At 40.8% G+C, this 27,186-nt stretch overlaps 1 protein-coding gene across 1 annotated transcript in view; it reads right to left on the bottom strand.

Moving 5' to 3' along the window:
- The window catches only part of nrxn2b (neurexin 2b), a 586,403-nt gene that overhangs the window by 355,440 nt on the left and 203,777 nt on the right, over positions 1-27,186 (bottom strand). The window contains exons 5-8 of the mRNA XM_029525863.1: positions 19,707-19,730; positions 11,901-12,062; positions 2,541-2,979; positions 289-672 (exon numbers count right to left, since the gene is read on the bottom strand). Coding sequence (XP_029381723.1) covers positions 289-672; positions 2,541-2,979; positions 11,901-12,062; positions 19,707-19,730 — 1,009 coding nt within the window. The remainder of the gene's footprint in view (positions 1-288; positions 673-2,540; positions 2,980-11,900; positions 12,063-19,706; positions 19,731-27,186) is intronic.

Here is a 27,186-nt window from a genome sequence, read left to right as displayed (position 1 = left end):
TGCTGAAATTGTTCTCTCTACACTTGTTTTCTTATTCTGGGAGATTTGATTGTGTGCAGGACATTTGTGACTACGCAGATTTTCATTCATTCATGTTAGGGCCATCTGTGATTCCCTGATACTGCAGTAGACGTTGCCTTAATTGTTGAAGGCTTGTGTGTATTGTTCCATTTTATACTGAATTATTTATACAACAATAGCGTACTGTTGAGAACTGACTCATGCCTTGAAAGCCTTCATCCCTTCACCCCTACATCGACTTGCTGTCCTCACCATTGCCTCACTTACCAATCTCACAGTTGGTACCCAGGTATCCGGTGCCGGTGCAGTCACAAATGTAACGGTTCCAGCCCTCCTTGCACAGTCCTCCGTTGCCGCAGGGTGCACTGCTGCACCTCTTCTGAAGCTCCCGGGTGCAGAAGCTGCTGACACCCAGCGAACTCTGGATCTCGGCCAGACGACGGACGTCGCGGCTCTTGCCGTCGATGAAGAGATCGCGAACGCAGCCTACGTAGCCATAGTTGAGCAGCGCTGTCCAAACCTCTGGTGGCAGAATAAGGTCTGACTTAGACTCGGGCAACCCCCCCAGGTACATATCACTGTCCAGGTCCAGGATTTCACTGCCCTCTGGGGAGCTGAAGGGCATGCTGCGGCTGTTAACTGAGATCGATCCTAAAAGACAGAGGCAAAAATGACATTGCGGATATTAATTTGACCTTATGTGCATAATTTCTGTGCCATTTACGTGTATTTTAACTCAAAGAAGGTGCTAACAATGGAGGCTGTGTGGTCTGGATTGGTGGGTGATCGGACAGGAGAGCAAATGGATGAGTGAGAGGGCAAGTAAGTGAATGGATGGGGAAGAGTGGCAGTAAGTGGATAATTTAGGGACAAGAACCAGACAGACAAAAAGCAAGTAAAAAAGATGACTGGAGTATGCCACTGAGTGCATGTGTGTGTGTGTGTGTGTGTGTGTGTATGTATGTGTGCCTAATGTGTCTGTAATAGGCTAAATGGAGGAGAAGGGAAGCAGAATGCAGCAGGGAGTGGGTGAAACAAAAGGGCCTCTCTCCTTCTGTGATTAACGACTCTGTCTTAATTTTCTATTAAAAGCCAATTACAGCAGGAGCAGCAGCAAGATCACATGCATGCGTGCACACACGCAGACACTCGCTCACACCCTCCCTCATTATAAGATGCCATTAGGGTGAGATATAATGTCCAAGGTGCTTCCCCACCTACAGATCATTCATCAGATGCCACACACTGAAGCGTGATTCTCCCGATTCACCCACACTCAGGCAGAGACATCGGAACACAATACTAAGGTATGAAAAATAAACTTCCCTGAGCAAATACATCCAGGCATATCATTCTTAATAATCAAAAAACTTACTTATTATTTTTGGTGTGTGGACAGTCAGTTTGATTTATATGTCTTAGAGATCAATTTTCGGCTAAATTTTTGACACTAAATCAGTGAAACCTCCTACAGAATGTATCTAGAGATTGATGAGTGTATGTCTGATCAATGTCGAAAGGCCAGGGTAGAAAAAAACATATAAACAAGTACACGTATATCAGTACAATACATTTGGACATCAGCAGGGGGTATGGCACGGTAGCAAGCATGTTAGAGTTCAGTCATCAAGGTCAGAAGTCCAAAAGTCAAATCAGCAGTCTGTGCAGTCAACAGAAAAATAGTATCTAGCGGCATGAACAAGGGAAAGCTAATATCTCTTGGCCCTGATAAGCGGTTCCCTGAACTGACAAGCTGGATGTTGGCAGGAGGAGCGTAACCTTTTTTACTACCTGCTTGGAACAGAATAAGTCTGTTAGCCGAGCTGGACTCTTCCCTGAAGTCTTTCAAGCAACTCTGATGAAGCTTGTCAAATTACCATGCCAAGTCACTGCAGAATATTAATAAGACTTCCATAAAAGACAGTTGATGCCTCAGAAAAAACAAAATAAAACGCCTCTATTGAACTGTTTTTGGTTGTCTAAGCAACAAAATGGGATTTGATCTGGGTTAGCACCGTGAGCAAATGGCAACCTCCTGTGACGTCACCCATTAGTTTGTGAGCTGCTGTTTTGAAGCCTCCAATGCGTCATTTGGCCGTTACCCTCTTGGTTTTCTGAGACCAGTAGAAGCCATATTTGGAGCTAAAGGTGGAGCTGAATCTGACCTGCTCTGTGCAATCTAATTTTAACCAGTAGGGACGTCCCCTGTTGGTCATTAGACAGAATTGAAGGTTCATGCCTCTTCAACGTTGACTTCATTTCACAATAATGGAACCAGCATCCATGTATTTATGCAGTCTGTTGGGTAGTCATTGGTGAACAAGATGCAGATGTACAGAGTAGCCTCTGTTGGGCCAGATTCTAACCATTTTCCTTCATGTTAAAACAGCCACTTCATGTCTCATGTCTTATGTAACACTCTTTACTGTAATGAAAAAAAAAAACATATTAACATGGAGCTGATACGAAACAAAAAAAAACCTGAATGGCATTAAACACAAGTTTAAAGCAGTCCCCACCTTTTCTGCCTTCCCTCTGGAAATCCACATGGCACCATTCACCATCATTGACCTTCTTGTTGCTGGCCTTCAGCTTTGTTTTTCCAGAGCCCATATCGATCAGCAGGTACAAATACCCATCCAGCAGCTCCATGGCAAAGTAATCAGTCTTTAGCTCCCTGCCGGGCTTCTGCTCTTTGGGACTCTGAGGTCGGCCATGGCTGAACAGCAGGAGGCCACTGGGCTCCGTAGTGCGGAAGTCAAAAGAGATAGAGCCCGTCTTCTTGGTGTTCCACTTGGGCAGAGAGATGAAGGACTCCGGAGTCTCAAAGGTAACAGGGTCTAGGGCTGCCACGTCCTCACAGCGGAACACCAGGTCCCCGTTTAGGGTGATTTTAGGGTCATGCTCAATGGCTAGCCGTGACAGCTCCAGTTTGAAATCATTGTTCTTGTAGACCACCTAGACAGCACAAAATAGAGCAACATTAACATTCTCTCAAACAGCTGCAAATGAAATTGTAGCTTCAAATAGGGGCATATATTGGATTACTTTTTAAAAACTGGCTTCCTTTTGGATTGAAAACAAAACGCAACAGCAACAGAAATGAACATCCTGTCCATGCTGAGAGCCTGCGGATGCATCCGATTTGCCTCAAGTGTCACATATAATGGCTGCTGAGAACACTTGCCAGTATGGAGAAAACAGGAATCAAATCATAAATGAGATACACGACGTTCTCCTTGAGGAGCACCGTGAAAGCAACTTCGACAAAATGTATGATTGAAGCTGATTTTCCATCTCCATCACTGCAATGCCCTAACAAGAAATTTAGGTCAAACAAGTTCTTGGTTTACTGATGTTCCAATGATCTGGCAAGGAAATCCTTCACACTTTGAAAATTTCAAACATTGAGCAACCACTCGGGGCCACTGAGTTGCCCTGGGCATGCTTTCATTGATTCCACTGATGTCTGTGAGTGTTTGGATTGCGTGGGTGCATCAAGCTCTGATCAGTGCTCTAGAAACTCCCAGCTCTTAGTCAAACCCATGAAATGTACAAAGTGTTTGCTTTTACTGAAAAAAAAAACAAAAAAACAACAACATACAAAACAAAACAAAACTGCCGCTCAGAAATATCAGTATATCTGTACAATAAATTAGTATTTTTAATTTTTTTTTTTTTTTTTTTAAGGTTCCAGGGGATTTCCAGATACGGGGCGAAATGAATGCTGCCTACAGCCTCAATGCAAATGGTCCTGACAGGCTTTGATGAAATACAGCTCTGTTGTTTCAGCTCAAAGTGTGTGTCTATTCCTCACTTTGTACATTCATAATGGATTAAGTGCCAAAGGCAAAGTAAATTATCCTTGTCTTTCATAGATTTAGCTTTCCTTTTATTTGTTGAACACTGGGTAGACAGCGTTTTGAGAGGCCATGCTCAAGGTAATAGTTCGAAGTGGCTGAAGTGTTTGTGTGTTTGTGTGTGTGTGTGTGTGTGTGTGTGTGTGTTTCCTCTTCATGGTCTCTCTTACACCCACACACGCTCGGACAGCTAATGGACAAAAAAAAAAAAAAACAACCTCTAAATTCCAATCTTTGGTTGTATTATTCTGTTTCTATTCTAAGTATGAGGTTAAGGTGATTGTTCTGTTATTGGAACATCTCAGGTTTGATGCTGTGGCAGCAGATGTCTTTCTGTTGACCTGCTGACGAGTAAAGAGAGAGAAGAGATACATCTTCAAGTCTTCAGAGCCTAACATTGGTCCTTCAATAAAAGCCATGACAATATAAGCGTTTTCCACTCTTCAGCCTGTTATCCTACAATATTTGACTTGCATCATAGCACACTAGTGGTATATTTTTACATTTTACTTTTGGTTATTTTGAATTTATTAACTGCAGCAGTGGAGAGATGGGCAGGAATAGAAGTAGAGGGACTGTGAGTGAACACACTGACTGCATGGCAGCGGCAGAACATCTTGGTTTTCTTTTATGATGGCTATGTTAACAGGTTAGAGTGCTTCACTGTTGGCTTGACTCTTTAGAATCTTGCATATTTACTCAATAGTTCAATCCAAGCAAGGGATTTTGATGGTCTGCGAGTTTTATTTTAGTGGCGAAGTGGCCCTTGGACTAAAAAAGTTGAAGACACATTGATGTAGATGTGTCACCTTGTCTTCATTTGTTACTCAGATGGGCCTGCTGATGTAATATTCTGACATTGCGCCAGTAACATTACGTAAAACTGACAACTTTCACTCAATGTCTATGCAGCATCTAAATATTTAAAAAAAAATTTATTATGATGATATTATTATGCATTTAGGCATTTATGTATCTGAATATTATATATTTTAAGCCATTAAGCAATTGCATGTGGAGACAAGGCCATTTCAGTGACATTTTCAAGCAATTGAACAGCCGGATATACAGCCTTGACACAGGGTTTGTACATGAAATGAGCTACTGCTGAAATCTGTCCTACGCCTCGCCTCGCCGCTTAGAGAATCAGTATGTAGTTTTGATTTGGCCTGCATAAACGACTGCTTACCAGGTAGAAGGAGGAAGACCTGATGTTGAATTGTTATCTGTCCCCATTTGCTTTTGTTTGCATAAGCCTGTCTCCACATTTGCACCGCTGAAGGACTCATTTTGTGCAGTGCGGTTCACGCTATTGGTTTTTGACTATCTAATTTCACCAGACCGCTGCTGTCATCCCTCATTGTCTCCCACAGTGTCTCTTTCCAATGCCCTCCAGTCTTACCAGTTTTTCACATGTATCCACACTCTCTCCCTCTCATCCTCTATCAAACACCACACCTACGCACAGGCACAGAATGAAACACAAGAACACAGATATGTCGGGTTATTCTTGAACTTAAGCCTCCTTTTGGTTATCTCCCACATTGGTCATGCTGCGACATGTACTGTACACCTCATAATGTCGTCATTAGCAGAGATTAGTCCTGGTAATTAGCCATGATAGCGTTAAAACTGGCAGCTAATAAGATGTGAGTTTGCCCAGATTAAGGTGTTTGAAAAAGAGTAGAGTAGGTGAAAGAGAGACAAGGCAGAGGGAGGAAGGAGAAGATTTATTTTCATTTTATTTATTTCCAGGTATTTATTTTTGTTTACCAATGCTGTTCTGATTCTGCAAAAAAGAGTCATGATTTTTCAGGACACTGCGATCATAAGGCATTGCAGGGAAGAGATGAGGCAAGAAACGGATCGGGAAACACTTACTCAAATGACTTTGAGGTCAACTTTTACCTGCACTGTGACTCTAATGACTGATTTTAAATACCAACCGAAGACGAAGCTAATGTTGGGTGGCTGAATTTACTTTTTTTTTTTTGTGCACACTCAAAAAACTGTACAACTGTATAGTCATGACTACAATGAGCACGAGTATCAGTTTTTTATCCAAACAGAAGGGCCAGGGAGATTTTGTATCAGATATAAAAGACTGTCTGCACTAACTACCCTCCCAAAGCAGTAGTCAAAATATTTCCTCGGTTAAAGCAACATCATGCATCAATTTTACTATAACACGAGAGACTCAAAATAATTGTTTAATGCCCTGAACATCGATAATCTCTTGCATAAAATGTGTAATCCTTCACATCACACACCGACTATGGATCAGGCTAACTGAACATGTTCTCAATGAGTTAATGATCTCAGTCTTTAGTTTCACATTTACTTCATCATAACATAACATTTTTAAAAGAATGTCCCATTTAGAGGAAATAGAACATAAAGCAGGATATGCATTCACCTGCCTGACAATCAGGACTACGGAGCAGGTTAGCACCTCTTTTTTCTCCAAATATGGTTCCAAAAAAACAATTTAGTAATCCCCCAATTTCAAACTGGTGTCTTCAACCATTTAGTTTGTACAAGGTGGTGATTCTGCATCTGCTTTGTTTTCTCTGAATGAGTTGTAAGCTTCCAATAACAAAACTACTCTGAACTGGAGCCGAACAGAACTGCCTCAGCAGTCATGTAACTACAACATATGGCAGCAGAGGCCACTGTTGGCACTGCTCAGAGTAGAATGTATTCATCCTTTAGTTCTTGGATCAATGATAACATTGATGATGGCCAGATTTGCTCTGCATTTGCTGTGATATAATTGTTTCCAAGAAGGTGAATCCGAATGTTTCCTCTGACCTTTTGACCTTTCGGTAGCACCAACACTCCGACAAAAAAATCCACTGCACTGAAAGAAATATCAAGGTTTAATCTTGCATGAAATTAATTTATACACTAATACTCATAGCCTTTGGAAATTTGGATATTGCAAGAGGATTTTCTCAAGGATTACCCGCAATGCTTGGCCATCTAAAAGGTCATCAGTGAGCAATCTGATAGCTAAATGCAAAACACAAATTACTGATTAGGGACTTGGGGTCTCCTGGCTGGAGTTTTGCAACACAGGACTGTGAGAAATATATTTCTACCTCAACAACCAGCAATAGCTGCAACAGGTGTCACTGAGTCTGCTTTTTTTTTATATAGTGCTTCTACCAAGCATATACAAACATATACACTGGGGGAACAGTTGTGGTTCCATCTTTTGCCCAAGGACGCTCACATGTGGACTTGGGCAACAGGTGATTTAACCTCAGTCTATCTGATTAGTCTTCAACCTGCACCTCCTGAGCCAAAGCTGCCATCACAAGAAGGATAACTGATCATCATGAAACCTCTCAATATGTCACCGACATCAGGCTCTAACATCTTAGGGGTTTTGTGGAATTCAGCCGTAACATCTGCTGCGGCTTAGCTAATGATGATGTGAAACTTTCAGCAAAACAGAATTTGCTCTTAAGTTGAGAAGACAGGTGGTAAATGGCATGTTTATACATAACATATTTGGTATGTGACTCATTTGTTGATGAGTCACTTCAGATATTTTTGGTGGCACTGTGTTGATTCACAGGCTATGTTTCAGATTTGATCCAAGCAGCTGTCCTTTGTTTGCTTGACAGTGCAGTGTCTCCGGATCCAGGTTGTTGTTTGATAAGTTCAGTAGAATGAGGGAAAGACGTTTTTAGCTGGTAAATTACGTGCATAAAAAGTCACCTTTCACAGTCCTTTGAGTCTCTCAATGCATCTCTGGCAAAATGGAAATAAAGGAGAGGAGTAACCACAGACAAGGAAAAACAAATAAGGACACGCAAAAGAAGGTGGGAGAAAACTGTAAAACTGGCACAGAGGTTGTGTAACATGGTGGTGAATGGCCAATGACACAAAAACGGGAGTACGAGGGGCAAGAAACCCACTATGGAAAATATATCAAATAGTTGGTGCCTTTGAAAAACAAATGACCCAGACGATCAACCACAGTCTGTTTAAATGCATGTGCTACACCAGAAGTATTCTGCTTTCTGACATTTTGTATGAAGTCCCTTTCAATACTGGGGAGGGAGCAGGTCCTGGCAGTTTATCCGTTGAGCCAAACTGCCCACTTCTGAACTGTTTACAGGCTACAGTAGAGTTAATACTATCTAGCATGATGGTTTTTGATCACTGATGTTCACCGACTTGAGTAACAGAAACCACGGGATGTTTTCGAATTGGCTTAGCTTCAGTGATTTTGTCTAAAATCAAGTTGTGTGGGACCCTGGCATGGACACTGACTTGTGCTTTCAACAATTGCTTTGCGTTGTCATAAAGAAACTCAGCAAATCCAAAACCCTGCAGGTCAAAAATTCTCAGTTTTTTTCTTTGTATACTTGGGTTTGTGAATGTTTGAGTGTTTGAACCATATAAACATGTTTTTGCAATTGATACATTGTAGATAATCTGCCAATTAATACTAACAAATTCGACTTTGACCCAATTTAATGACAGTCTGTGATGTACTTTTGGTGCTACCACATCACATTTTATCTTGATTAATTGATAACTGTTGCCTTGGCGATAGTAACAAATCGAATAAAAGCCCACACGCACTAAATGTTGATGGTTGATGCGTAAAGCATGTTGGTGCCAGGTGACTGCAGAAAATTTTACCAGGCAGCAAAGGTGAGACTAGGATGAAGTCGCAGACAAAGGAATGGAGCATCAATATGAAGTTGGTGGGGCAGCACGGGAGACAGTGCGAGAGGGGGTGGAGGGCAAGGGATAGGGCAAGTGCATTCATCCAGAGCATGGAATCAGTTGCAGAAATCAATTTTTAATTTGGCCGTCAGGGTAGAAAAGCTGGCATACCAACAGCTCTACCATGGACTTAATTACACAAAACTGCCCCCAAGAAAGGGAATATGAGTGACAGGCGGTGGTGAAGACAAGTGATGAGATGGGTAGGAAGAGTGAGCAAGATGAGCAGGAGGGGTAGGGCGCTCTGAGATGAAGGGAGGGGTGTGAATTAGACAATAGCAAGGTCGCTGTTGGGGCAGAGATGGGAGGGCAGATGTTATGATAAAGAGACAATGACATGTAGAAGAAGAGAGAAATCTGTGTTCACTAGACTGGGAATGGGGCGGAGGACTCTGGAACAGAGAGACACGATTTCACATCCCGCCACTCTGACTAGAAGCCTAGAAAAAAAAAAAAAAAGCATACGCATCACACAGTGTGTGATCATAGTGTGTGGTTAACTTTGAACACACACACACAGCAAATAAAAAACTTCACAGAGCTTCAGTGCCTCTTTTGGTGCCTTTTTACCCTTCTTCTGCTGTGCTCTTCCTTTGGATCTTTGCTGCCTGGAGGGTGTTGGCCAAGCGTATCAAAGGCGATTGACCACGGTGGCGGCATGAAAGCTTTGCCCCAGACCATAACACCTGTGATAATCCAAACTGTGCTGCTGAACTAGCACAGGATGAAACACACCGCTGTTTACCCCCCAACCACACACTTTCCTCTTCACTTTCAGCTACTACTACCTCTCTACCTGCCGCCCTTAGTTACAGTCATTGCAGGTTTTCTTCGTGCCCTTCCGTGCGTTTACCTCACTGGCACCGGCTCAGTTCAGTTTATGTACTCATTAGAGCTTGGCTTCAGTTTAAGAGTCAAGCCAATGAGACTTGACCACCAGTAAAAACAACCACTACAGGGTCTGGTGTCCATGCAAAGATGAACAGATTGAGGTGACTGACAACCAGTGGAGTCTCCCCCTGATAGTCAGTAGATAGAATGCAGGTTCAAGACTTTCACCACTGGGTTCACACAGCCAGTTACGTCCACTTTTCCATACAGTGGATGGTGACTCCTATCATGACTCCGGCCACAGTGTATTTAGTCTCTACGTAAAGTAAAGTAAAGACTGCGACCTTCACCCACTGAGTGTCTCTCAAATATAATCATACACCACTTTTTCATTCATTCATTCATATTCTACCACTTATCCGTTTCTGTGTCATGGTGGGTGCTGGAGCAGGTCAGGTGGACAGGTCACCAGTCCATCACAGGGCCAACACACAGAGAAAGACAGAGACAAACAACCACTCACACTCAGACCCAGACCTACAGACAATTTAGAGTTACCAATTAAGCGTGTCTTTGGGTTAGGAGGGAGGAAACTGGAGTACCCAGAGGAAAGCAATGCAAACAGCGCTAACCACTATGCTGCCGTACTACTCATTCACAACATTGTCCTGGTATTATTATGTCGTAAGTATTATATATAAGTGATGCTGCCAGAAAACAAAAGTTCAAAGTTGTATTTGTCAAATCGTAAGGCAAAGTGTATGATAAAGAAAACAGTGAAATAAGGGTTGGACCGAGCAACAAGGCTGACTAAAAAAAACAAACAAAAGAGAAACAAACGAAAATAAACAAACAGCTGCTATATTTTCAATACCAGGAAAAACATTGCTTTTTCAGTCCAAGCCTACTGCAAATGAACTTTCGCTCTAATACATCTGCTGATTCTCCTTGTGATAGTCATAATCAGCTTGTTTGTAGTGTCTGGGAAACATGTCCAATTCAAAGGCCACGTGAGGGGGAATTAAGTCTCAAAAAGGTTCCCAGTAAAAAACAAATGTCCCGTCATAACTCCAAGCAGATCCAGGACAGGACCATTGCTGTAGATAGGCTGTTCATCTTGACAATTATTATCTGATACCATGTTTTAAAGTTATGACAATCTATTAATCGTCTCTATCTTCAGTAAGTATGTGATTTGGGAGAAACCGCATCATACTGTCAGGAAACCATTTCTCTTGATTTGAGGAAAAGAAGATTATTCAGCTCTGCACTTGACTAGACAACCTTTTGAGACACATTTTTGCAGTGCTGACCGATCCCAAGCCGCTAAATGAAAAATGAAGCCCCTGGCAGAAGGTCAAACATGAATCCCTGAGGTTGATGTTTACACTACACCACATCTTTCCTAGATTTTGTCTAGAGCCTATCCCTTTCTCTCTCATCTATATCTGACCTTTACCTCAAAACGAATCCTTTTTTCCTTCACTTACATTTTCTTTTGTTTGCACTGTGCAATCCACCCATGTCAAATCCACGTATGCAGCCTCTATTCTGGTGTGGCCACTTGCTCAGAAATCACTTAGTGTATCCAGCAGACAAATACAAACTCTGCTCTCCAACCATATACTTGGAGTTTACATTTCCACTTCTTTGCTTCATTATATCACCTATATTTGTTGCTAACAATTGTCTGTTTTCCTGCCGTGAACAACTCGCCACGGTCCCCGGGCTTGGTCTGTACATTGTCTGTAAATCCAGTCTTGTCTTGATGAGATAGAGGATAGTTAAACGCCTTGGGAAGTTTAAGACCCTCCAGGGATCCCTCTGATAGCAACCCAAATAATGAAAATGTAATTCTACAGGCATAATTAAGTTAGAGATAGGGCGATTACTGTGCAATCCATTAAAAGTGATGGCAAAAGTAATTACTTATTCAATCAGCTTGGTTTTATGAGGAAATGTGATGGCACCATGTTGCGTTGCCTTTATACAAGTCATTACATTTACAAGGGCATAATTCGTTATGCTGTGATTGGTCCTCTTGACAGCTTGTTACAGCATGAATTAAAGCAATGGTGATAAAAGTCTTTTCTTTTTCAAAGTTTAAGAAAAAAAAAAGCTACTGACTCCTTCATAACCATCCATGACTGATATTTGGTTGTGTTAGCTATGTGCATCATCATGCCTGTGGATGTGTCGTGTCTACAGTTGCTTAGGGGTGGAGGGGAAACCAAACACTTCAGGTTGCTTTGTGTCTGACACCTCCTACTCTCACATATGCAAGTTATGGCTGAACAAACTGATGATTCTCAAGTAGCTGTGTGAAAGAATGTGAGAGTATATGCAATGATGCCGCTTCACCACATTTTAATGTGTTGGGATTTGGTTAGATGCACAAAGTTTGTACCGTCACAAAAGACGCAATCACACAGAGTCACTCACGTCTTTCAAGCATCCCATGAAGTTGTTGCTGACTGGTGATCCGGGCAGGTCGGCGGTGTTGGGGCTCCCTCCTATGTAGAAGAAGTCATCGGAGCCCAGCATGGTGTAATCTTCCTGGGTGTAACCAGTGGTGGTCAATATACCATCCACTGAGATGGTCACCTGGTATAGGCATGGCCCAAAAGAGACAGATGGAAAAAAAGACAGAGGGAGAAAATGGAGCAGAGACAGGCAGGCAGAAATAGAGAATGACCAGAGGTGAGAAATTAGAAGAATGAGGAGGAAAAACAAGGAAGAAAAAAAATGGATTAAACATCAGCGACAGGCGGTGCTGTGCCTCTAAATGGTATCGCTTGGTTGGCTGCTTTTAATGTCAGTCAGACTGGGGGCTTTCACTCTAGAGTGCAGTTGCTAAAGGAAAACCACTGTCAAATAACCAGCAGTGGTAGATGAACAATAACAGTTTCGCTGAATTAGCCAGTATTGGTTTTAATTTCTAAGAAGAATTTCATGGTAATTCATAAACTGCCACCCTTTTATTAACATACTATTTTAGAACTACCGGCAATTCTAAAAAAAAAAAAAAAAAAAAAAACAAAAAAAAACGCACATGCACTGAATACTTCGCTCAGGAATGTGATCTTACAGGTAATATGACTTTTCAAATACTAATGCTGCCCTGAGCTATTCTGCAACATTCCCATTATGAACCAGGTCTCATTCAAGGAAATGCCAGGAAAAATAAGCCTCTTTTTTTGTTGTTTTTTCAATATTTATTTGCCTCAAGTCTCATCTTCTGTGCAAAGTTGCAACATTCTGTTGCTGCACGTTTGATCGCTAACAGAGCAGAAAAAGGCAGGTGGAATCAAACACACAGCTGCAAGCTGATGGTATGAGATAGAATGGATTGGAGCCCAGAAAGAACAAAAAACAAAAACCACTTAATATCCTAGAAAAAAAAATTAAAATAAAAACAGACGCATAAACTGTCTTTTTTTTTTTAGGCTCCCCCAGGCTTTCAAGCAAAACTGTCATTGTGTGTGTGTGTCTGAAATGAGTACCCTCATATTACTGGTACATGACTAACCTGATCAAAGGAGTTTTTCCCTACATTACGACATATATTGGAAGGATACTCATGTACTGATGTAACACTTGACCTTACAAGATCAGGTGAAGCGATTATTTTAAAAGTTACGCCAGACGTGACCACGTCAATTCAAAGAACACCTGAAGAATGAATTAAAATGAGACATTGGATACACCCAGTTGAATTCAGACTGCATCTCAAACAATGATGAGGATTCGTTCCCCCAAGAGCTGTCACAAATCATGTTGTTTTACTTTGCTGTTTAATTGCTGCACTTGATGAAAATGCTAATAAGTACAATCCGGCTATTTGGGATGACACCATGACTGTATTTGCCATCAGTGCCACAGTTATGCTGGTAGAGAACAAACATCCAGCAAAATAATGCTGCTTGACAGGCAGAGACTTTAGCAGTTAGTTACCAATTTATTGTCTAATTAGACTAATAGAGATGGCCTGGGCAGAAGTTAAGCACTTGCGTCTCTTCTTCGACATCTGTTATCTTGCATAAATGTACGCAGCACAAATGCAGCACTACAGGGAGCAAAAGCCATCTGCCTTTCATTACCTTTGCTCACTCTAAAGTGATGTGGAAACAAACCATCTTCATTTCATCTTCAGTCCCACTTTACAATTTAGTTATTTACAAAGACATTGTGCATATGGAGACATTTTGCATGCTGCATCTAAAATATATAATTTAGCTATGATTAGCATACTATATATATATATATATATATATATATATATATATATATACATGAAGGGCAGCCTCACTGCAGAGAAACCTTAGCAACTGCACTTAACAGATCAGTCGCCCCAGCTGAGTGCTTGTCTTCTCTTTTCCTTGGCTCTTTGTGCTTTTCTTTTCTTTCTTCCTTTTTTTTTTTTTTTTGTTGTACTTCCCTTCTTAACAGGGCAACTCATTTTTATGTCTGCTGTTGCTACTTGGTAAGAAAATGGTGTCATATCGCTGTCTTGAGCATGAAGAATCTGGAAGGGACTTTCAGCAAGGCCACTTCTTTTGTCCCATGGTAACACCAGAGACATTGGAGGAGGCTAAGGAGGAGAAACATCGGGGGTGCGGGGGGTGGGGACGTATGTCCTTTTTGTTTCTATAGAGTTTGGCTGAAGCCATCTGCCTCTGTTGTGACCTCCTCTCAAGGTGGGGATATGGAATTTTAGACAGCAATGAGTAGAGCTATAACCAGTGGAGTTTGTGACACTACGGGCAGGATTGGCTCTTTTTGGATGGTACATCTTCAAGGCTGGATGTGCTCACTGGGGGGGCATGAGGGATTAACATTGGCGAGCTGCCAGACACCTATAAAAATCCCAACTAAAGAGGGAAGAGCAGACATTAGCAACACATTTGTTCTGTCTTTCTTTCTCATGTTCTCTCCGTCGCCCCGGATTCAACTTTTTAAAAGGTTCATCCAAGCTTTTCATGCATGCAGTGTTTGAAAAAAACATCGTCTTAAGAGCAATAAAAGCCCCACAGAGACAATATGTCAAAAGCACATGCATTATTAGCCCCAAAACTGAACAAAGCGCTTCCTCTAAAGTAAACTAATTAGTCACAATAGTTAGCAAATCCTTGCTTCAACCAGACAGTGCAGCCATCCCGTCGAGGAACAAGTGCTCGCATCACTAGCCAGAGGAAGGAAAGGCTGAAAATATCCCAGGTTGATAGTTGAAATACCCTTGGTTTTCCCAGCCTGGAGGAAATTTGCATGCATTCCCATCTCAAAATGTTAATGCAACATTGCTTGCTGCTTGTTCTCCAAAAGATCCTGATAGATCTGATTGAAGCAAAGACAGAGAATCTAAGTTTCACTCCAGCAAAGGCAGAGGTGAAGCTCCAGCATTACCCACTTTCTGTTATTCCTTTATCGCTAGCATTAATGATAGAGTACAGGTAAAAATGAATGGTTGGCAAAATAATAGATGAAGGTAACTAAATTAAATACCACCAACCAGCGCACTGTCTTCATTGAAACAGAAGTGACACTAAAGCAGTGCTGAGTGAGTACAGCCAGGAGAACCAGAGTGAATTAACTGAATTACTCCATCACCTGCATACTACAGTGTGCGCAATTATTTGATTACTTGGGTCTTCATTATCATGGTGTCTTATACCATTGTTTATTGCTTAAAATAATAAAAACTGTGAATTCCTTTGCAGGAAAAATATTTTGGCTTGTAGTGTGGGCTGAAAATAGTTCTTTAGTACACTGGGATCATAGTTTCCTTTTTGAGATATGGCAGGGTGGGATTGCGAGTGTGTCATCTTTATATCTATCTTAGCGACACTTCCTTATCTGCTTCTTTTCCAAGGTGAAGGTAATTTCACTGGGTATAAAAACTATGAAGTTGGAAAATTTGTCCTTTCTTTGGACTCAAAACAAGGAACCAAAGCAACACCACAATACATGTAACACACAAGTCTATCTCCAAAGCCCTCACTGTTTCTGTTGGATCCCTTGATTTTTACCCAGCTGTTCTTCAAACACTCCTTTTAGCCCGGTACACACAAAAACCAAACAGACCTCGCTGAACTCTGTGTCCCAGATAACACAGGAAACACAGATGGGAGCTGTGTACAGCTGAATCTATTGTGAAAAGATTGACACAGCTCTGAAGTTTAAACCACGATAAGCGTTCCATTTAAGCCATTCCCATACTGCCGAGCTGCCCGCCCTCCCTCCCCCTATCCGCATGGCCCTGTGTAGGAGAATGATTTTCTTTGTTTTTCACCTCTCTCCTGTTCAATCAAGATACTCTTTTTTATTTTTTTTATTTTTATTTATTTATTTTTTTTTTACCTGAGTATTGCTCCACGTATAAACATATAAATGCCTGCAGAATAACTCAGCTGTTATTACGAACCTTTACAATCAATGCATGGCCAGGTGAGAATTTCACTGACACCATGACCCCAAGCTTACTGAGGGGCCCCCCTATAATTTTATTTGTTTTACCTCAGTGTGCTCATACTGCATATCACATGCTTGGAGATTTATCTTACACATGATACTGAGGGAACATGCAGTTCATCCACCATTATCAGTGATGTTCAGGAGACTGGTAGCAACTTATGAGCTGATGGAAAGAGAAAAATGAAAATTTTTATATTTTTATGGTATTTGAACCCATATGCTGCCGGGCCTTGAACACATACAATGGGAAATAGCTCTGTGTGAGTCAGTAACTCTCACATATCTTCCATTCAGGAGCTCAGATCAAATTCTACCTTCTGTCCCCAAAGGCAGTCATGACGTCCAGCTTCCGAGGCAAGTCTTTATTTCCTTTGTCAGCTGTTTCTGAATCCTATAGCACATTCTCACTAAATAGGCACATCTATTAGTATCATCACACGAAGACCATGATCCATGCAGCGATGTGGTTTAAAGCTTACCTTGAAAATGAGTCACTTTCCCTTGGTCGCACAACATCTAATTAATGTCAGAGATTTTTTGCAGGGAGATATAACGTGTTATATGGTGGATTTAATACAGAACATCACACAGTTAGAGTTGAACACATTGAAAAAGTCATGATAGAGTGCAGACAGTTCCTCCCCAGTAGGTCTGGTGAAAGCCAAATCCAAAGCGAGGAAGAATACTCAGGAGAGAGAAGGAAAGAAAGGGCTCTCACCCAGCGGTGGACTTTGATAGGTGTCTGGCAGCTTGTCAAAAACTACTGTTGACTTTCAGAAGTAAGAATTTGGACAAAGCTACATCCCTAGGTTAGTAAAGTCTAAGAATGAGGGAGGGTTGGGAAGTTTGGCCATTTCGGTAACGGTTGTCAAGAGGATTGGAGAGAGAAAGTGGGGACATTTAGCTGTGTGCCCAAAAGAGTTAAAAAAGGGGTTGGAGGGTAAACGAAATCGGTTAGTACTTTTGTAAGTAAGGGAAAGTCAGACACAAAAATGGTTGTTAGTACAGTTACAACAAAGGTTTGATTCAAACAGTAGATTAGTAACATTGTTTTAGTAAATTTATTCAAAATGGGAAAAGTAGGTGAGGATTCTTTAAAAGTCCTCTGCAATTTGATTGCTCAAACCAGATTCAGATTTGGACTGAATGTGTTATTTCATGTGACAAGGGTTTGTTTTGGTTAAAAAGAAACAAAATGAATCCATCCAGGCTAAGAGGGTGACACACAAGCCATGCACTTAAGTGGAGAGTTGACAGGATAGGGTATGGAGGGGAGGATTCCATTAGACACAACACAGACAGACCCACTATATTAAAAAAAAAAAAAAAAAAGTCAAATAAGGAACAAATAAAACCATCTGGCAAGATGCGGCAAAATGGGGATGGAGCAGGGAAGTAAATGTAATTGCAGGGTACATCAACAACAACACCAGACAAATGGGGGAAGAAAGAGAATTTCTAATGTAATTTATTTATTTTATTTTATGGACAAAAGGGCAACAGAAAAACCCATCGAGACACGTGTACAACAGACCGACACGCGCTGGGCTAGAGCAGCATTCGCACCTTGACATGATGCCGGTATGAGGACATTCTAGCCAATAGACACATGCAAACAGGGTGCAGGAGTACGACCATAGATACTGTCAGTTTGGTGGCGGGAGTGGAACAGGATGGGACTAATGTCACTGATCACAGATGGAATCAATGGAAATGAGAGGGTTTTTTAAAGAATAGGGAAAATTGAGAGGGGGAAAAAAGACACCTGCATCTTGGCGAATAGAGCAATTTAAATTACAATGGGAGGACGTTTTGTACTGTAACTGTCCCTCGTCCCCGCACATTTGGATACACACACACAAAAAAAATAATATATATATATATAAAATCTTTCCTCCCATTATGCCTCAACTAGTAGTTATGATGTGAGTTCAAAATTACTTCTGTCAAATATGAGTAAGTCTGGTAGATATAGTGACTTTCTGCACACTCCTAACAGCTTTCTCCAACTCATGTGCCATGATTGAGTGGTGAGTGGCCAATTTTTTTCTTTGGGGGGGCATCTCTATTCACCAAGAAAATGAAGATCTGTCTCCCCCTCTTTCTTTTTTCCCTTTTTTTTTTTTTTTTTTTTTTTTTTTGCTTCAGCAAGATAAGGAGTGAGGTCATTATTCATTTTAGTAAGTTAATTTTGAAGTTAAACTTATAGAAATAAAAATATACATAATAACAAAATAAAAACAAATAAAAAAACAACAAGAGGTGTGGCTAACATGTTTTATGGCCATATTGATTATATTAGGACAATTGATATATGTATGTATATATGTTAGCCAGGATATATACATGTACATATATACTCAATGCAATCTGTATATTGAAAACAGAAACAAAATTAAAAAAAAAAAGAGAGAGAGACCAGGGAGGAGGAAGTTCAAGTCTCTTCATGCAAGGGGTGAGGCCAGTTAGTGTTAATGAAGGGTCGATCGCACACAGTTCAGATTTTCCCAGGCAGTTACCTTCTTGGTCTGCATCAAAGGGCAGAGAGTTTCACTTATTGATTGGAGAAGTCCAGTGAAAGCAAGTAAGTCTGATAACAGCTACATGCCACGGGTGGTCTACACTTCATTCAGGCTCATGACAGCTTTTAAAATTAGATTCCTTGAAGGTTTTTAAATCTGTTTTATATATATATTACATGTCTGAATGATTTTGCCAAATTATTGCACTTTAATACAACCGCAATCGCTGTTATTTTCAATAATGAGCCTTCATCAGTGCTCTAGGTTTGATCATTTCAGCACTGTAGGAACTATTGGCATATTAAAGCACTTTATTACATTTCCGCATGTGTGTGTGTGTGTAAGTGAGAGGAAGCGTGCCCAGGTGCAGGTCTGGAAACAGACCCATCTCGATCATAAATCAGCCTCAGGCCACAAATGGGATCAAGCCCTCATTTGATGCCTACTTTACAGTGGGGGCTTTGGCCACTAAATCAAGAGTTGTAAATACACTTCATGACTCCATAAACTATAGGCTGGCGAGCTGGGATAACAGGTGGCTCCATAACAGGCTGAGCAGGTCCAACTTAGGCAGCATAGAGAGATAGTCTCCTAAGTGTCGTTCCTTTGAAGCTGTTAAAAAAGTTGTGGAAATTAATCAACAAAAAGTAAAATTTTTTACTTTTACTTCCTCTGACTGGAGTGGCCGTAGCCGGCTATTTGTCTGCTTGAGAAATCTGCTGCGTGCGCTCACTTATAGGGTTTGTCTAAGAAAATAAATCAGGAGGAAAGAAATTTATAAAAAGTAAAAGGTAACTCTTAATACTTTTCTAATACTCAATTTAGAACATATCTTGCATCATGATTCTTTATTTCTTCATACGGATAGTGTTTGAAGTCAAAGAGAAAATAAGAAATAACCAAATAAAAAGAGACAGAAAGTAAAGAGATAAACAAAGAACAAACAAACAAAAAAAACCTTAAAATCTAAATTTATGTAATTTGCTGTATGGTTTTGGACAGACCTCTTGGGATGAACACTTTAAATCTTTTCAGGAAGGGGAGAACTGAATGGCAATAAAAAAGCAATAACATATATATATAGAGAGGGCTCAACGAAAAACAGAGAGGTGGAGTTTTTCAGCTACCTTGGAATTGATGGCGGATTGTATTTTCAGTAAAGCAAACAGAATAGAAAAAGGTAACGGAAAACCCAGGGCAAACCAAAGTATAAGACAATTAGAATGATATCTACCATATAATGCAGTTTGTTTACCATAGCGTGTCCAATGCCTGCGTGCTTTAGGAGAAAACAGGGGGAGGAGAAAGAAAAAAAAATAATGACAAACCTTAAACTCAAGAAAATACACCTCAACCGCAAATGATGGGAAAAAAAAAAGGAATTCGCCTGTTGCAAAAGCAGCTTCTCTTTTTAATAGGCGACTGGATTCTCAGTAAAAATTTTATATAATAGTAAAATACAGAGGAGTCCAAAAGTCTGACACCACACTTCAACCCCACTGTATTGTCTCCTTTTTTAAAAAATATATTCTTTCCTATAGTCTAGACTCGGATAAATATATGTAAAACATCCAAATAAAGAAATAAAGAAAGCAATCGTCTAAGTATTTGGATTTAAAGGGTCATCTACAAAATAAAATCATAAAGAAAAAAAGGAATAAAAGGATAACAATACATTTGTTAGTATGTAAGTCGCAAGTTAAGTAGAGAAAACAACAGATGGTTCACATTCCGTGAATGACACAGTGTTAGTTGTTGAAATCATAAAAGGTAAAGGGAAAAGAAAAATTCACCAATGAAAAGAATCAAATTGGAAGAATTCTGAAGCTTGTTGTTAGTAAAAAAGACAAGAGTTAGCAAATCAACTTCCACAGAGGGGACTTGGGTAGTTTTGATGGGGATGTTTGTTTTAGAGTGGGGTTAGGGAATGCGGGAAAAGTACATCAGTATTAGTAATCATCTGACACACTTGGCTCGCTGTGTTCTCTACTCCATTTCAAAATGGTGGTCTTTAGCAGTGGGCATGGCCAATCATGTTTTTTTGTGATGGTGCAAAATCCCTAAGCAAATATCTCCAAGTAGCAGTCATTAAGGGGCTACTGTGATCTATGCAAGAGAAAAGCAAAAAGAAGAAACAAGAAATGAAAGAAATTATTGCATTGTAAAAACAAATTAACAGCCATGATAGAAACTACTGTGCAATTTTCACTTTTAAAGGTAGAGATACGAAGTCATTAAGGGCATTTGGGAAAACAATTGTTGTCGAGCATGAAAGAAAAAAGAGGCTGAAGGATAGAGAGGGGCAAACATTCACTGAGGGCTCTGGTACCTGGCAGCATTCTGAAAGAGAGAGAAATGTCCATTTAATCCTTTAGGTCATTTTCACAATAAACATCAATGCAATTTGTCCCTCGGAGGATAAAAACATAGAAAATAGAACATGGACAGCAAAGAGGAAAAAGCTGGGACATCAATCCTCTGCCTGTCAGCATTGTGTTTTGTTTTGTTTTTTTTTTCTCTCTCCAAAGATCTGATTATTTTGAACTTTTGTGCACATTGGGGTAACAAAATATGTATGGCTTCTATCTCAGGTCTCAAAGCTATACATTTGATATTAAGGCTCTAATGGGTGTATGGCAGTGAGAAGAGTAAAATATCTATTACTGAGATCTGCCCTGAGTTTTCCCCCGTGGACAGAGTGGGCATCTAGAGGACATCTTATATCTTGATGTAAGAGTTGAAATTGTCAGGTGCTGTAGGTGACTGTACAGAATATGGAGAAAAAGTCTGAATCTATGGGAGCCAGATTATTGGGAATGGGGCAGTCTTAGCTGACATTCCATTTTATGACATCTGCTGTGAAGACAGAGCGTATTTTCCATCAAGTTACACATCTTCAGGTCAAAGACATAAAATGAAAAGCACCTTTAGAGTGTTTACTGTTTGTACAAGTGAGAGCCTACGTTTATCCATCTGTCTTTTGTACAGTAAAGTACAGTACTGTGTTGGTGTGCGTGTGTGGATGGATTAGTATGTGTTTTCGCCATCTGTGTGGGAGCTGAGTCTAAGTAGGAACCATAGACACAGTTGTCCCTTTGGGGCCAACTGGCCGATTTGAAGCGTCATGCACACCCACTCCTTGATCCAGGGTCATATTAAAGTCCTGTCACCAGTCAACCACTTTGTCTAATGACTCCTCTTAATCTGTTGAGTAGTTAAATAAGATTCAGCAGTGGGTGGGAATTTGCATACGCATGCCATGTTGTTTCCCTTGTCTCTGTGCTCACAAAAACAACAGCTTATACATCAAAGAGCAGATGTGATGGGAGGCTGTATGTGTAGAAGAACAAATGTATTCTTACAAAGGTGACATTGACTGTAGGCTCTTCAAAACTCATTCAAAGGCAGCCCGGGATATGACAGGGGTGGAAGAAAAGGAAGATTATTAAATGCAACATTTTGAATTCTGTAAGTTTTAGATCCCTCGCAGGCATTTGATGTCTGGATTTTGAACTTATCTCCCTCGCAGTTCTCTGACAGAGCAGCGAAGGGATGGATGTGAAAAATGTATCTTTCAAAAAATTGCTAATGGTCTTTGAAATGACATGATAAACCGATGGCAGTGAGTGAATAGATGGGTGGTGGAAATAAAAGGAAGAGATTACATTTGGACTTGTGTGTACACAGTTCCTGTAACGAGTGAGCATGCCAATGTGCATTAGTCCACATTGGGCTTACCCAAAGAATGATCTGAAAATGTATTAAAATGTCATGTTTAAAATTAAGTTCCTGAAACTGCCTGTACGTGACACCTTCTTGGAAGTAGTGAACACACAGTTTTTAATCGCAAAACAGAAAAATTGAAGCTGAATCAGCTGACACATATCCCGTGTATGTGTGCGTGTGCGTGTGTGTATCTTTGAGTCAGAGAGGAGAGAGGCACCAGCTTGATGGGCTGTTGATGGGCCGGATGTGTTCTGTGGTCCATGATTCAAATATTGTTATTTGAAATGCTTGTTTTACGGTGTTGTTACTCTTCACTGCTGTGACCCTCTCTGCTCATGTAGCGACGTCAATCTACAGTTTATATTTTATGATTCAGGAAATCAAATGTGGATGAGACTAACGAGCTAATGAGCCTGTATCATAAAATATGAACTGCAGACCGACACTCATCTGATAAACATCTTTATGCTGACTCATTTTAACTAGAGACTGCCTTACAGTTAATCTGTCTTGGTGAATGCATCACTGGTAAATGCTAACAGGTATCATTTGTCTGAGATCATTGGATTTTTTTGAATTGCTGCATCTTGTGCTAAATTTCATTTATGGGTGGCAGTGTATTCACTTTCTCAGAGGACTAGTTGAAGTTGTTCCATCTGAAGTGTTCTGTGCAAGCTCACCACAACACTGCGGCAGTAGTAACCCAGTTGTTTTTAGAGGACGTCCAGGATCAGTGAGTTTTATTGTATTGACCTACCTAGTCCTGAAAAAGTTTCGGTAAACGGTCATAGTTACGAGGAAAAAAAAAGAGTAAATCCAATTTGGAGCCTATCAATTTCAAACCAAAACTCACTAAATGAGTTAAATTAGTTCTTTTGTTGATGTGTAGAGGACTTAGAAGTGCAGTTCCTATACAAGTGAGACTTTTCTTCCCGCAGATTTGTAAATATGTTGCTCTATTGTAAATACCAATTGGACAAAAAATTGAACTTTTGTTATCAAACCGGTGTCAGAATTGAGTGTTAACAATTGGTTTTTAGGGGTTTCTGTCACAATTTTGGTGTGTTGTCATATTTCATAACAGGAAACTGCAATATGAAACCATATGAGATGAATCCTTCCTTATACCATGCAGACAACAAGGATAATTTCTCAGAGAGAAGGGAGAGTGCAGTATAGTGGAAAAATGCAGAAGGCTGAGAGTTCTAAAAGATACATTTGAAGATATGAGATATGAGAACAGAGGCAGATCATCTTAGCCCATTCTGTCCTGCTAACTTCACTGTCTAACAGTAAATATCCCTTTTCACTCTTTTCCAAATTTAATTCAAACCCTACATGCCTGGAGCCCCTGCCGTGACGGCCCATCACCCTTCCTGTAATTGACCCGTGTGGGAAAACGAACGCTGCCGGTACCGATGTTTGCTGATGAAGGATAAAGCTGCCAGTCATGTAAACAACCAGAGGCCCAGACAAACAACTTTGCATTGCATCTGTCCCAGAGGGCCCCCTGGGCTAAGAAATCTTCATGCACTAAATAGAGCTGCTTAAAGGGGGAAAATGCTGGTACTGTTAACAGACTAATGCACTGTCCTTGTTCCGCAGCTGCGAACGGGGAAATGATTCATGTAGCTCTGTCAGGATCCATAAAAGAACTTGCCACATGCAAGCCAGAGCTGGCTAAGATGGAAAACAATGTTTTTGTTGAACTGCTGATCTTTTACACACTCGTCACCGTGGACGTTGTTGAATTGCGGCCACCAGCGAATAAGCTGAATAAATATTTAATGACAAAGCTGTGAAAATGATCAATGGCCAGGGCAGTGGAGCCAAGATTCCCAGTCCAGATAGATTTGTCATTGTAACCGAGAATGTTCTAAGACTGATGACCATTCTTCTATAAATCACCAATTTTGGGCCTTTAGGAGTAGAAAAGAAAAAAATCAAAAAGTGATATTGTGAAATAGTATTATGGGCCAGGGGGGAAGGGAAGAGATGCTCTTTGTCATTACTGTAATATAATGATTATTGACATGTGAAAATATAGCGTGTGTTGTAAATATCTCACCATAAGTCAGATCCATATTATATACATCTAGGTGTCTGGCTGGGTAATTATGATTGGTGGTGTATGATGCTGTCCTCGCGAACACAGACACTCTGTGGGTGACCCTGTCAGACTGTGTGGAGCTGGGCTTCAATTCAGCACGGCTCTTTCAGGTACATTTGGTTCCGCGTTCATTCCAATCATCCGGCATTCACTCCAGTCCGCCTCTCTCTAAGTCTGGCTCCAAGTAATGGAAACTGGCAGACAGGCTTCAGGTGCAAATATAAATGTCACTGCAATTACAGTGGAGAGGAGGCTGTAAACAAACAGCGTGCAAGGGTGTATGCTTTTGTGTAGCTGTGTGCATGAAAATTGCAGTAGAACATATTGTGTATTCCACTGCACACTGTCCTAATTTTCAGTTTTGTTTTGCTTTTTTTCTCTGTGCTGCTTCCCATCATCCTCATCTGTATTTTCCAATCCGTCTTTGAACAGTGGCCCCTCTTTCACCTCAGATTTGCATACGGTATAAAAGTTCAATCTCAAATTAAAACTGCAAGCAACGATGAAGGGGAGCCATAGTGACACATAGGCGCATAGGCGTGTTCAGGCCTGGAGTTTTATCATGTGTGCAAAACTTGGGGCAGATTGGACAATATTTTCTGGCAATATAAGAACGTCCTGTGTTGAGCCACTCATAACAGGAAGTTATGTAATTTTGTAGTGTATAAGGTGTAGAATGCACCCTTAAAAATAATTAAATATAATATAATATAAAAATTAAAAATAATTTAAACTTGATGATGTTTGTAAAATTAGCCTAATTTCCATTGTCCAGTAAGCGATGAGTATTGACACAGACCGGTTCAGGACGGGACTTTGATCGTCAGTGTGGAATTCTGGACTGATTGGACAATGTCTGTTGGGGTTATGAGGACTTCCTTTTTTATGGCGAAACCTGGCAAAGGGACAAAAAAGTAACTTTTCATCTTCAACATCTTGAGAAGAAACTGAGCAAATGACAGGTCATTTGGAGTAAAACTGTAGGCATGTGCTGAGGTATGAAGGGTGGGGCTCGGTGAAATCAAATGAAAATTTTGAATTTCAAATCAAAATGGCTGACTGCCTGTCGGAGTTACAGTTTGGGTTCATGAGCCTTTTTTAACCCTAAACCCTAGGCATGGGACATATATGTACTGATTTTAATTGTGTACATCAATCTTGATTAAGGGGCTAAATGTATTGGATTTTCAAGATGTTGAGCCATTTTTTTTTTTTCAACCATTTCTGTGACAAAAAATCTAAATTTCACACAGTCCTGACACGGTTTGATTTTGGTGAGATTCGGGGTAAGTAAAACCCCCGGAGGTGTTTCTTTTTCTATTTTTATTTGGTTCAATTCAGAAGCTGCAGTCTAGAAAGATAAAGGCTTGGTAGTCATACTGGTCCATGTAAACTGGAAGATTTCTTCTTTGCATCACCAGCTTTGTCCACCTTGACTGTTAAAAGAAAACAGCCAATCTGTTGCCTGGAATCCTTGGCAGCAATATATATATATATATATTTTAAGCCTTAAGGCCCTCGGCTTTCTAACAGTGGCACTGCTAGCTGTTCAACTGCAAGAAAACCGACTACTACTTGCATTTTAAAGTGTAATCCCCAGGCTACACAGCCATATTTCATTACTGGCACACAGTGAATTCTGGGATGGGTTGGGCCGTGAAGGATTGAGGCCTTCATGCCCAAGGAAGAAAAGGCTGCATTTCTTGGTGACATTTAGGACAGCCTAGTCTCATTGCTGTGACACAATCGACCTCCAAGGATGCAGCCCCTGAACTGGGGCATTCATATGGAAACCCATCTCTTCATGATGACTTTTTACTTTATCGTTACCATATCTAGACTTGATATGTTATTCACCTTCAACCGCTTATCTGTTTCTGGGTTGCAATGGGTGCTGGAGCCAATCCCAGCTCAGATTGGTGCATCGCAGTCTGAGCATCACAGGGCCAACACATAGAGACAGACAGAGACCAACAACCACTCACACTCAGACCTACGGACAATTTAGCCACCGAAGTCACACATATTAGAGTCACTGCGTCTTTGGACGGTGGGAACCAGAGCACCCAGAGGAAACCCTTCCAGGCAACCCTTCCAGGCAAGGGGTGTGCAAACTCCACACAGGAAGGCATGGGAACCGAACCCTTGACCTTCTTGTTGTGGGGTAACAGTGCTAACCACTATGCTACTAGAATTCAGTGGCAAGAAAAATAAAAGGTACGCATTAAAGGTGTTCGGGGTGTGTTGTGTGTGTGGTTTCGGTGGAATTTAAATTTGAGGTGGTGCTGTTTCGGTGTCATCAATTTACAGAAATACTGAATTATACATGGGTGAATTGATAATTGATTGTATGGCAGAGTGTGGTTTCCCTTTGCTCTCAGCAAGTCTTAACTTGCTGTGAAGAATCAGAAAGTGAAGATGTCACAAACTACCAGAAGTGTAGAGGAGGAAAACTCAAAGACAGCACACTCTTAATTTGGACGCAGGTAACTGCATCCAAAGATACAGTTGATTGTTGATGCTGTTTTACAAGGGGCAGTCATAAAACTTCATACAATTTTTACTGCTGATCTCTTTCTTTACAAGGTTGTCTCTCTTCTCTCTCTCCCTAAATTGTTCACCCCGCTGACTCACACTTCCAATAATCTCTTTCTCGAGATCTCACCTGTTTCTGTCTCGCTAGCATTTTAATAGCAGTTTCCACCTGTTTGAATGTGCTAATGGTGCAGAGATCTCTTATCTGGTAACAGGTCTGCGATACAGAAGCATGAATAAAGATGAAAGTGCTGGAGCAGGTAGTGGCAAATGAGGCCGATGAGTGAGCGAGTATGGGAATGCAGGCAGATATGCTAATGCAGAGGAAATGGGATGCAGATGAGCTTTGTTCCCTTCAAATGCA

Source organism: Echeneis naucrates, chromosome 18, assembly GCF_900963305.1.
Source record: "Echeneis naucrates chromosome 18, fEcheNa1.1, whole genome shotgun sequence".
Lineage (NCBI taxonomy): Eukaryota > Metazoa > Chordata > Actinopteri > Carangiformes > Echeneidae > Echeneis > Echeneis naucrates.
Note: the sequence above shows the minus strand (reverse complement) of the source record. Positions and strands in the feature narration are given on the sequence as shown.